The 12,994-nt window shown below is 33.6% G+C and overlaps 1 protein-coding gene across 1 annotated transcript in view; it reads right to left on the reverse strand.

Annotated features, from left to right (window-relative positions):
* Nucleotides 1-873: 873 nt before the first annotated feature.
* The window catches only part of GTF2B (general transcription factor IIB), a 31,196-nt gene continuing 19,075 nt past the window's right edge, over nucleotides 874-12,994 (reverse strand). Inside the window, exons 3-7 of the mRNA XM_063106483.1 lie at nucleotides 7,999-8,132; nucleotides 5,209-5,355; nucleotides 4,948-5,077; nucleotides 3,441-3,722; nucleotides 874-1,232 (exon numbers count right to left, since the gene is read on the reverse strand). Of these exons, the coding sequence (XP_062962553.1) occupies nucleotides 1,099-1,232; nucleotides 3,441-3,722; nucleotides 4,948-5,077; nucleotides 5,209-5,355; nucleotides 7,999-8,132 (827 nt within the window). The 3' untranslated portion in view covers nucleotides 874-1,098. The remainder of the gene's footprint in view (nucleotides 1,233-3,440; nucleotides 3,723-4,947; nucleotides 5,078-5,208; nucleotides 5,356-7,998; nucleotides 8,133-12,994) is intronic.

The raw sequence follows: 12,994 nt of genomic DNA on the forward strand, positions 1-12,994 counted from the left end.
AGGCCACAACAGGAGATTACCCTCCTAATCTAGTGGTAACCTCCTTACAGATGTGGAAGAATCATGACACCTGTTTTTAGAGCAGTGCAGTTTACAGTGGCGATGTCTACCATGGGTTCACGTCTCCTGTAAAAACCACCTAGCTGGTAAAATGGCAAAATTTTGTCTTCTCTTACAATGCCTAGCAATTAAGAGACCCTAAATCAATGTTCCTCAAAGAGTGATATACAAAATACCTAACACATCACAATAACCTAGAGGTGCTGGTTAAAAAAACCCTGGATGCCTCCAGGGCCCAGTAATATCCACTTTCAGTACTCTTTATCCTGTGAGTATCCTAGTAAATATAACAAAGAATAAAAAAGAACGATAGATATGCAGATTCTACAAAATGAAAAGTTAACACCTCCTCAAAATTCAAATCTGTTGTTGATCTGCTCCTGTTCATTTATCAGCATCATCATTTCTGCTCAATAAGCTCAGTGAAAAAAACACATGCTTAAACACTTTAATCTCTCTTAAGCTGGTGCCTTTCAAGGTCCAGCTCCTCACTTCTTGCTTTTTAATATATTAATAAATCTCACACACACATTCTTTCAAACTGAAGACTAGATATAAATAGGTTGTTGATGTTAAAAATGGTTTCTCAAAAGGTTTTGCTATTTCTATGAGTTTATTTAAATAAAAAACCTAAATATATATAAAAAAAAATGATGGAAAACAAGAACCTTTACCAGCTTTATTAGCTACAATCAGATGCATTATTTGTAATTACTTATTATAAATTACAAGTAACACGTAATTATAACAAAAACTTTAGTTTTGAAAAATGTTTTATTCAAGAATTACATAATTTCAAATATCTTCCAAAATAGTTTCCTAGATTGCTACAAAAGAAAGTAAATTAAGAAATTTAAATCATTAAATATGTTTCACTAGTATATACATACAGAATGCCAAGCAATTAATATTTAGCCTTGGAATGCGTACCATGTCTTTTGTTTTTCCTCATTAAAGGCTCAACTCAGCACTTTGTATGGGCTATATACAATAGGCAAAGTTCCGTGTTCATAAGTGTTTAACATTAGCCGCCTCAATTTATAGCTGTGGCAGTTTGTCCACCGGGGTGTCAAATTTGAAGTCTGCAGGAAACAAATCTGGAGCTCGAGGATAGATTAGTCTGTAGGACTGTCTGATCGTAACATCAGCAACACCAGCAATATCTCCAATTTCTAAAACACAAATATCAAAATATTAAAGCATAACTTCCATCCTACCTCCTTTCTACTACCTGCATTCGAATTTGTGATATGTGATAGTGAAAGTGCCAAAGTGAAAAACAAGACCAAAAATATTGGTTATTAAACACTGATAATGGAAATACACACCAAAAGGTAGAAACCAAAAGCTAACGTCAATAACAACAATAATAATAATGGTAGTAGTACATATTACAATAAAGGTATTAAAAAGTTTAATATATGTAAAACATTTAAACAGTGTTCAGAGTATAACATTATGAATGATAATTATTATACTGGGCATCATATTTAGAACTCACTGCTCCTTTTTCTTTATAAATCTTTTTGAGGATCAAAGATGTCATCCATGAATACATTCTTGCAAGGAAATTTACTTCATATTTCTGACTTTGAAAGATCCTTGCAACATCTCCCCTAGCTAACTTGTTATGAGGTCCTTGTGAAAAACATAATGGAATACTATAAATATTGCTCTACAACCTTTTTTCAACTTATATTAGAGATCAAACAGCGATACATTATAGCATATGCAAATGTTTTTCACTACTACAAACCATATTTTAGCATGTATACTGATCTCACATGAGTATTTCTAGTCTATTATAGGATCCTCAGCATAGACCTGCTTTTATCCTTTAAAGTCATTGAATGTCAGGGGCCAGCTCGTGGCTCACTTGAGAGAGTGTGTGACGGCACCAAGGCCACGGGTTCGGATCCCTATATAGGGATGGCCGGTTAGCTCACTTGGAGAGCGTGGTGCTGACAACACCAAGTCAAGGGTTAAGATCCCCTTACTGGTTATCTTTAAAAAAAAAAAGTCATTGAATATCACTTTTTTTCCTTTTAAAGTCATTAAAAGTAATACCAAAGGACTGACACTACAATATTTACTTAATTATTATAAATATTTTATTAGGCTGAATTTTTAACATCCTTTAATACAAACTCATTTTTCCACCTTTTCAGTCAGTTCAAATCAGTGAGATTTTACTGATTTTCAGTATGGATGCATGCTGTCATTGTGTAATTAGCTAATTTTAAATTTCCTTATCTCATGTTGTACTACATTATTCTAGAGATAAATACTGATAAATGCCAACTATTTGAATGTCAACTGTCTGCTAGGTAGGGAAGAAAATGACCTTGTATTTCAAGAAAACCCTCCATATAAAGCATAAGCAGCAGAAAGCACCAAAATAAATACTTTTGTGTTGTTGATTAGAATAAGCTTTACAACTAGGAATGAAAGTAAGGACAATTTGCTTAGCTGTAACTTCCCAGTTGTACCAAAAGACTAAAAATTTCCATAAAAAATATGAGTGGAGGCCAAAGGAAATGGGTAATAGCGTATTTACATAACTAATGGTTGGTTTCCTCTCTCCAATCATTCCTCTGTATCATTTATTACTTTTATCAACATATAGCCTAAACTGAGGTGAAAAGCTGTTCTGGATAGGGTATTACAAAGTTACTGAAGCCAGTAAATACATTCAATTTTAAATTTAGAATTGACTCCTCCCTTCTCTTTATAAATCTTTTGGAGGATCACAGAAGTAATTCTTGAATATATGCTCATAAAGAAATTTACTTCGTACTCCTGTTTCAAAGTTTTAATACAACACTAAATTTAAAAATGGCTTTAAAACGTTGAACTACTTATGTCTACTTATTTCAGAATTTTCATTGAGAAACTGAATTCTGTACAAAAAGAGAAAAAACAAAAACCAAAAAAACAGGCTTCACAGAATGCTAAAGGTTTGATGGTCAACATCTACGTACAGTGTGTCTATCTATAGGGTACCATGCTAACTAAGTAGTGCAAAACAAATCAGGTCCCCTACCCCTCAAGATTTAAAAAAGGTATGTTTGGGGGACAAAAGACTATTCAAAATGATCAGGAAATACTTAGGGGAAAAAAATAACATCTGAAAATGAAAAATGTACAAACTAAAATTAAATAATTCAAATAGAAAAAAAGTAAGCTTATAACACAGGGTTATGCCTCCAAATGTTTTTATTTATGATCACTTTAAAAGCAAAATAGTACATTTTCTTATGTTTTGGTGCTGAGGAGCTACCTCTGAAGTATGAGTTCTGGATATTTACCTGCTTCACACTTAAAATGGAAAAACAATCACACACTACAGCCTTCACGATTGCTTTCCCACTCTTCCCTACCTTTTTGGGTCCTCTTCTCAGCTGATGCCTGTGAGGCCATGTAAATAGCTGCTGCTGCCACAGAGATGGGGCTCCTCCCAGGGACCAAGTCCAATTCCACAGCTTTACGGGCTATGTGTGTAGCTGCCATCTGCACTTGTTTAGGAAGACAAAGGTTGGAACAGAACCTGGACATGAAGTCCCCAGTTGTAATCAAATCCACACTGGTTTCTAAAGCTTTCAAGATAAGTTTGAAACATCGACCGATTTCTTTCTTAGAAATTCGTGATACAGCACATATTTCTAAAAGAAAAGAAATTAAATAATCAATATAAGTCATATAATTCATTTAAAAATCTATCATTTGTATCATAAAAATAATAAATTATCATTGCAAAAAATTCAATCATGCTATAAGGATGAAACCCTAACCCTTTCAGTGATACCTCATGTGGAGCTAATTTTAAATTTCTCAGTTAACTTTAATGTTCATCATGCTTTAAAGTTAAATTTAGGTCTTAATTTTTCAAAATATTAACTTCTCTGAAGTTTCAATTTCACGTAAATAAGTTTCTTCAACGAATCAAAAAACTTCTTTGATATTTATATATTAATCTGTTGTAAGAAATGTATATCAGGGAGATGAAAGAAAATACTCAAGCTAAAGAATGCCTCTTAAGCTGCACAATGTCACATGTCCATGCAATACCTGCAAGTACAGGCTACATCTAAATGAGATAAAATATTTGACCCTGTTTTCTAAATATTCAACCACCAAACACTTTCAGAAAAAGTGCCTGTTTTAGTTGTAATAATAATAAAAAAGATAATGATGATAAAGTCTGTTGCCTCTTCAATATAAAAAAAATATAAAAAAATATATATTCATTGGATAAATAAAGGGTAACTATAGACTTCAGCTACTCTGAGCTTTGGCAGTGAAAGTGGCAACAGTGTGAACAGGTTGTCACATATTTATGGGTAACTGCAAACTGGATGAAAAATACCAGTTCTCTCAAGGCCTCTAACTTAAGCGTGAAAGTGCAAACACTACACCTCAAGAGAAAAAACTTTCACTGATACTTTCTAAGGCTTGACTCCCTAACCTGTAGAGACCTGTGCTAGGAGTAGAAACTTGTAGAGACTTATGCTAGGAAGTTCTCATGTATCAAGTGTACAGACTTACTATAAAAGGCCTACTTTGGCTTATGATGCCAGGCCTCAAGGCCCACAAAATACAGTCAATCAAAAGATCTTACCAGCCAAAAACTGCATGGGCTTACATGGACTAAAATGACTCTGCATAAAAAAAACAGCTTGAAAAGAACATGATCAATGAGCTCACAGTACGAATTTGTTGTCAAGGAACAAAATCAAGTAGACACTGGCAAATGATGCTCAAGCAAATTACTCTATGTAACAACAAAGATATAAATTAGCTTCTAAATGTCAAAGCTGCTTGACTTTGGTCTGTTACTTTCATATGATGTAGATAATAATATTTTTATCTATGCAACTGAAAACTTACCTTTAAATGTCCTAGGAACCCCTTCTTGTCTACAGGCAATATAGAGACAAGCAGAAGCTATGGCATCATTAGCTCTTCCCTTCAGGCTCTTCTGTTCATATACTTGTTTGAATAAATTATTTGTTCGATCCTTCAAAGCAGAGAAACTAAGTTTAATTAACTCTAGGCCATTTAATTAGCTGCAGTATCAAAGTTTTATGTGTTCATTAAATTATGCTAAGACATGCCACAATGGCTTAAAGGAGGTAGAAAAAAACTTACAACTATATTTCGAGGGAGGTTGATTCTGTCTGCCATGGTAGTGATTTCCTTGAATGCATTCATCATTGCCCGATCAGAACTACTCATTGTTCTTCGATTTTGGTACTTAGAATTGCCAAATTCATCAAAACTTGCGGCCCCTGTACCCTATAAAACAAAGTTTTACAACAGCAAAAAAATTTTGGAAAACTTTAATAAATAAACAATTTCTATGAAAATATAATTTATTATAAGATCTGACTCCACGTGCCTGAGAAATTTGCACTGTGCATCCTATCTATTCCTCAAACAGAAAAAGCACCACATTAAGATGTTTTAAAAAGGCTTTTTATCCAACACTTAAGGTATAAAAGGGTACTTCCAAAAGTTCATGGAAAATAGAATGGAAAGGTAATATGAATCTTTCCATGAACCTGTAGAAGTACCCTTATATAATTCTATACAACTGTTTGAGAACAGAAAATGGAAAACCTTAAAAATATATAAAGTAAATATAAAAACAAAATCTGACAAAACTGAATAGAAAAAGAAACTCTAATTTCATTTATAAATATTATACAAAATATCAAATATTAGAAAACAGAATCTAAGAACATATTAAAAGATAGTATATCATGACCGAGTGGAGACTGTTCCATAAGTGCAAGATATTATTAGAGAAACTAATATAAAACATATTAACAGATCTAAAGAGAAAAATCATATAATCATCTCCAAAGGTGCTAAAAAGGCAAATGACCAAAACTGAAAGTTCATTTTTTTTTTTTTTTTTTCGTGACCGGCGCTCAGCCAGGGAGTGCACCGGTCATTCCTATATAGGATCCGAACCCGCGGCGGGAGCGTCGCCGCGCTGCTAGCGCAGCACGCTACTGAGTGCGCCACGGGCTCAGCCCTGAAAGTTCATTTTTGATAAAAACTCATAGAACACTACAGATGGGTACATCTTCACCTTAGAAAATAAATCTCCCGCAGGCCCAAAGCCAGCACTGATCAATGAAGCAATATTAGCAACATTACCACTAAAGTCAGAAGCAAGATGAAGGCATCTTCTACAATTATAATTTTGTAACACTGTACTAGAAAAACTAGCCAATATTATTAAGAGAAAAATCAGAAGTACAGAATTGGAAAGGAGATGATAAACTACTTGCAGATAGTATCTTTGTATACCTAGAATACTCACGAGAATCACTAAAAAACTGCTACCGTTATAAACAGAAATGGATAATCTTCATACATACAATAAATTAGAAGATGACTACAGAAAATATTCCAATTACAAAAGCAACAACAAAAAAACATCCAGGAGTAAACTTAAGAAACATGCAAGATGTTCATGAAGAAAACTTTACAACATCTCTCAAAGGACACATAATACCTAAGAAAATGAAAAGGCATACCATGCTTTTGGATAAGATTTATTATGAAGAATTCAGTTTCCCCTATATCAATTTGCCAATAAATATAACCAAAATTTCAGTGGAAATAATAACTAGTTTGTTATTTAAAGAAAAACAAAAACAAAAAAACACCCACAAAAAACAAAAAGTAAACAAAGTGATCCTAACCTTTAAACAGAAAAGAATAGTGAAGAAGATGGTGAAAAGAAAGACCAGTGAGGAAGGACTAGTTCTGCTGCATGCTAAAACAGGGTGATACTGGAATTTAACTAGACCAGGATAGGAAAAGACAGAAAGTCCAGAAATATTCCCAAACACATACAGAAATTTAGAAGATGATAAATGCAGCATCTTAAAAATTTTTTCTTTTTGCCACATAAGCATAAACAACTTTCAAAGGATACAGGAGAAATTAATAATAGTGGTTACCTGTTTCTGGCAGAGAAGGGGTGTTGCAGTGGGAACTGAGAGTTTGGGAGTATAAGGTGAGGAAAATTTACTGAATTGTATTTATGCTTTTGTTTTTGAGTCATGTATTTCCTACTGAAAAAATTAAACATTAAAAAAAAAGTCACAGTGTCAATTAGTTGGACTCTTACATTTTAAAATGTCTGTAGTATACTTTTTTCTCTAGCCTGTCAGGCTAAAGCAAATGCTGAAAGAACCTACTTACGGAAATATCTAAATATAATCCTATAAACTTTTTAACCTAGCCTACACCAAGTTTTTAAAATCTGACATGTAATTTATTACAGCCCCCCCCCCAATAACCTGTTTTTTCATGATACTTTCTTAAAAATAGACTATGCAGTAGTATAAATTAAGTCCTAAAACAGCATACAAGTCCTTGATTTGTCCTTTGGAATATTGTCAAAACTAGTCCAATTCAGATAACAGAGCAAAAAGAGCCAGGTTGCCAGGAAAATTATTCTACTGCCTTAGGTAATAGTAGCTATCGTTTACTGAGCACATACTACATGCCACATATAGTATTGCACATACTTTATATATATTCCCATGAAACCCTCAACATCTCTATGAGGTACTATTATTCTCATTTTACAGATGAGGAATGTGAAGCTTAAGTAAGTCATAAATTTACCAATATTAGGAAACAGGCTTCACCGAGCTTCCATTTATCTTAGCAAAATGTGCTTTACGGAAAAAAGGGCCTGAGATATAAAGATTCAAATTTTGATTTGATGGTCTCCCCTTTAAGAAGGAAGAAATGCGTAAGTGAGCCATCATTCACAGTGGTATTACTGGCAAATCTTACTGACAGGCCAAAATTTCCCACTGGGGCAATGACTGATACTTTTGCAAAGTTCCCAAATTCCCAGGTTTTTGGGTCATTGTAAACTTGGTATTTCCTGCTGAATGAACTTATTACCTTGCCAATCATGGTAGATAAATCTCCATCACTCAGCAGAGGATTCTGAGAATCTCCAACTCGAGATGGATCTTTTGTTGCTTTGTCATTGCTGAAAGTTCTCCATTCAGACCCCACATCAATAACCCGGTCACCTAAGAATATAAGCACACATCATTGTCTTGTCAAGATACGGTTTATTTAACACTGTCTAATGCCCAACTCAGCTCACTTATTCCCAGGAAATCTCAACATGGACATCATGGCCCCAGCTTAACTATCATGTCTCAGATATCTGCTCTGAAGTATTCCTTTAACTATTGCACCAGTCCAATAATAACACTCTTTAAATATTATGCTATGATTAGTCATATTCCAACTCATGGAAGAAAAAAGAATTAGTCAAAAATAGCAAAAGAAAATTATTCACATGTGACGCAAAGATAAAGCAATATAATAATTCGGAACCAGATTTCACCTAAAAATTGCAACATTTCGTGGAGAATAAAGCCAGAAAACACAGTTCACAATAGTATTAATGCACATTAACTTAATATTAAAAAAAATTTCGTGGAGAATAAAGCCAGAAAACACTGATCAGAATAGTATTAATGCACATAATATAATATTATAAAACACTAAGTTTTCATGGGAAATGCTTCACAAAAAAAAAGCCTAAATTTGTGTTTCGAATTAATTTGAAGAAAAGTACTTTTGGCCAAACAATTTATACAGAATAAACCTTCAGCCTAGAATCAGTGGCAAGAAAGCCAGGTACTCAAACATTACTTTTTAAATGAAGAGGCAGTAGCAAAATATGTCATATCAAAAAACTAGACGTAAGTAAATCTGATTGATTACTACTTTGGGGAAAAAGCTCAATGTCTGGCAATATCTTCAGAGTAGACAAGAGTTAACACTAAACATTTATACAGTCTAGTCACTGTGCCCTTTGCAAATGCTCTTATTTAACATTCAAATCTTTATAGAGGTAGGTACCACTTTTATTTCCACTTTATAAATAAGATTAACTGGCTTAAGATAACACAGCTAGAACTAAAATGCACATCAAATTTCAGATGTGCACTCTATACTGCTTTTTCAATGAAGTGTGATAAAGTTGAAAATAAGAACCAGACCATTTTCATCTTTGTATATATGTAACAAGTAGAAGGGAGAAAGAAATGATAGTAATCAGTTTCTGCAGCAATTAAAATTAGTTATTGTACTGACAGTCAATAATAAAATGGTTAAGAGGGTGAACTCTATGATTTGCTGCTTAGCCTTGGGGAAATTACTTCATTTCTATGCCTTCACTTCCTCAGCTTTAAACTTCTCCAATAACCTCATATTTAAAATATTCTAAAAATTAAATGAGCTAAAACACATATACTGTGCATGTAAAGTGCTAACAGAGAAAAACAAATGCTGGTGAAGATGCAGAGAAAGGGGAACTGTCCTACACTGTTGGTGGGCCTGTAAATTATTGTAGCCATTATAGAAAACAGTATGGAGGTTCCTCAAACAACTACAGATAGAACTGCCATATGATCCAGCAATCACACTGCTGGGTATATTTCTATCCCAAAGTAATGAAACTCATCCTATCAAAGAGATACCTGCACTCCCATGTTTATCACAGCTCTATTTAAGAGTTGGAACCAACCTAAGTGTCCATTGATGGATGACTGGATAAAGAAAATGTGGTATACATACACAATGGAATACTATTCTCCCATAAAAAAGAATGAAATTCTGCCATTCACAGTAAGATGGATGAACTTAAAGAAAATTACATTAAGTGAAATTAGTCTGGTACAAAAAGAAAAATACCACGTCTTCACTCATAAGTGGGAGCTCAAAAAAAAAAAAAAAAAGCAAGTAAATAAAAGAAAGGCAGACACAACAATCACAATAATTCACTAAACTTTCTAATACAGAACAGAACTGAGGCACACAGAGGCAGGAAACGGGTAGGGGCAGAGGAGGGGGTATTAGTGAAAAATTGGAAAAGGGCGCCGGCCCCGTGGCGCACTCGGGAGTGCAGAGGCGCTCCCGCCGCGGGTTCAGATCCTATATAGGAATAGCCGGTGCGCTCACTGGCTGAGCACGGTGCGGGCGACACCAAGCCAAGGGTTGCGATCCCCTTACCTTTTTGTCACAAAAAGACAAAAAAGAAAAGAAAAATTGGAAAAGGGCCACAAAAAATGATACAATGTGTAAGGCTGAATATAGGAACTATGTTGACTTGAGCATCACTTATTGCACACGGGTACTGATACTCAATGTTGTACCCCATTGTTATGTACAATCAATTAGGTTTCAGTAAAAAATAAAAATTAAAAAGTAGTTCTCAGTAAGTGCTCAATATCAGCTATTTATTGCTATGAAAATGAAAAAGATGGCAGATATTCTGAAAGTTTCTCCATTTTTGGTGGGAGTGATAAGGAGAGGCATCAATTTTAAAACATGAATCTCCATATCAGACTTTAAAAGTATTCAAGTGCTCTGCTGCAAGTATCTGATCAATAAGACAGTAAAGGAAGACAAAGGGAACAGAAGGAAAGGAACTCAATGTAGACCATGCTAAATCTTTTAAACTATTTTATATACAGTACATTAATTAAAATGCTTATAAACAGCCAGTATAGTGACCATAATCTAATCTTAGTAATATATTTAAGAAATCAGGTAAATGCACAACAGAATGATTCATTCCTAAAGGCTTTAGAAAAATTGGTTTTTCTTTGAACCATCAAATCACAAGGGAATAACCAGATTATCACCTGGACTATCATGTGTTCATGTCACAATGGGACTGAAATGAGAGGTAGGGGTCCCCATCTACCATCCATGTATGCAAGGAGAACAGCCAGGGAAAGAAGCAGCAGGGAGATCACTTATAAGGCAATTTCAGTATATCAGATTGAGCAAGCACCCAAAACAAGGAGAAAAGGGTTAAATGAATGGAACTGTGATGGATTTCTCTGCTTCTTCCTCATAATAATAAAAATCACTAAATTCGGGAAGCAATTCTAATGATATAAATTACATTTTTAAAATTTACCTAAAAGTTTCATAAAATCTGTCATTGTACACTGAAGCCCTTACTACAATATTAATCAACAAGCTCATGTCTCAAAGAGATAATGCCAAAGAGATTCTTTTTCCTTCCTTTTAAAAAAAGAATACTTGCTTATTAAAAATATTAATACAGAAGCAAAAAGAAAAAAAAATTACCTGTACTTACAACATCCAAAGACAGCTACTATAAATATTACAGTATATACTCTTTCTGCATTTTTCATGCATGTTCATAAATATTTTTATATATTTTTTAAAATCAAAATGAAATCATATTGTGCCTGTTTCATGACAAGCTCTTTTCACTAAATTTATATTAACATAAGAACAGTATTTTTAGACAAAATTTAGCTCCTTTAATAGTGTCCACCAATTAAAGCGTACAACAGCGCTCTCATGCACTTATGTTTTCAAAGGGGGAAAAGTAAATCTAACTTTCCTATTTAGCAAAATAAAAACAGAAACATGCACAAAACAAAAATTACTGTGGCCTTCAAACCTGGAGATAGTTACTAAATTATAAATTTAAAAAGAATCATCATTAACTTGTAATATTTTCAATGAACACAACAAATGAAATGTACTAAGAGAACAGTGCAAATGAAAAGGTGGGTAGGTATGCCCACATCTTTTGAGTCTCTCTAGAAATGTAACAATACAGCATTAGTTAGCCATTTCATAGCATGCTTCATTTAATAGCATTTTCCTTTTGGCCCAAAATACCTTACCATGAATTTCTTTTACTGTTTTCTTTATACTGCCTTAAAAAGACAAGACGGATTTAAACAAAACAAAACAAAACAAAAAAAAACATGGCCAAGTATAGTATAAATAGAAAACCCAGCACTGGGTAGTGATGTAATTTTTCCACATACGTGGGAATGATCTAAATGACTCATTCAAGAATCTGTGGTTTGTGCTAAGAACCATTCCCGCTTTTTATATTTAACTGCTCAAAACAGCATGTGTAAGGAATAGAATTTCCAAAATAACTCAAATAGCACACTATGAAACTACAACTAGACCAGCAGATTAAGTGCATGAAGAACGAGAAATTGGGCAGGTCTGTTACGTAAAGAATTTTTATCTGAAAAAAATCTAAATGAGGTAAGATTTTAAAAGTTGCTCTGGAAGAAAAATGCAATAAAGAATCTTCTCAAGGGATAAGTGGTACAAGGCAGGGTATAATGTTTGCGCATAGTCAACCTTTGACAAGGAAGAAACCTGCTTACAATCAACCTTTCAAAAGAAAGAAGCCTGCCGACTAGCAAACACACACAAAACCTCACGTATCCTTAAATGTTCTAGAAACAGAGAAACATGCCAACTTTTACTAATTCCCTTCTCAACCACACACAGATTTTTGTATAAGTAACACCAGACAGAAAGTACATATGTGAATGGTTACAGCACAGTCTCGTGACACCAAGGTCATGGGTTCAGATCCCCATACCGGACAGTCACACACACACACACAAAAAGGCAATGAAGAGTAAGTATATATATGAAGATTTCTAATAGCCGAAATGATAGCACTACTATAACTACTTCAAAAAGTCCATGGAAAAAAATGGAATAGAAAAATAATACAAATCTTCCCATGAACTTTTGGAAGACATATATATATATATATATATATATATATATATATATATATATATATATATATATATATATATATATATATATATATATATATATAAAGTAGTGCTACTACTCTCCATCTATAGGGTATAATCTCTAACACTTTTAATCAAGTTCCTAATCCAAAAAAGTAAAAACACCCAATATGTATATTTATACATATATTACACATGTATAGCTCTCAATCCATGTATTACAGTGATGTTTAAAGAGTATTCAGTAAGACATTTTACCACATTCTAAAGAGAATGAGTTTCATCTCTTACTTTTCAAGAAAAAACTGAGAATA

The sequence above is a fragment of the Cynocephalus volans genome, chromosome 8, assembly GCF_027409185.1.
Source record: "Cynocephalus volans isolate mCynVol1 chromosome 8, mCynVol1.pri, whole genome shotgun sequence".
In the NCBI taxonomy this organism is placed as follows: domain Eukaryota; kingdom Metazoa; phylum Chordata; class Mammalia; order Dermoptera; family Cynocephalidae; genus Cynocephalus; species Cynocephalus volans.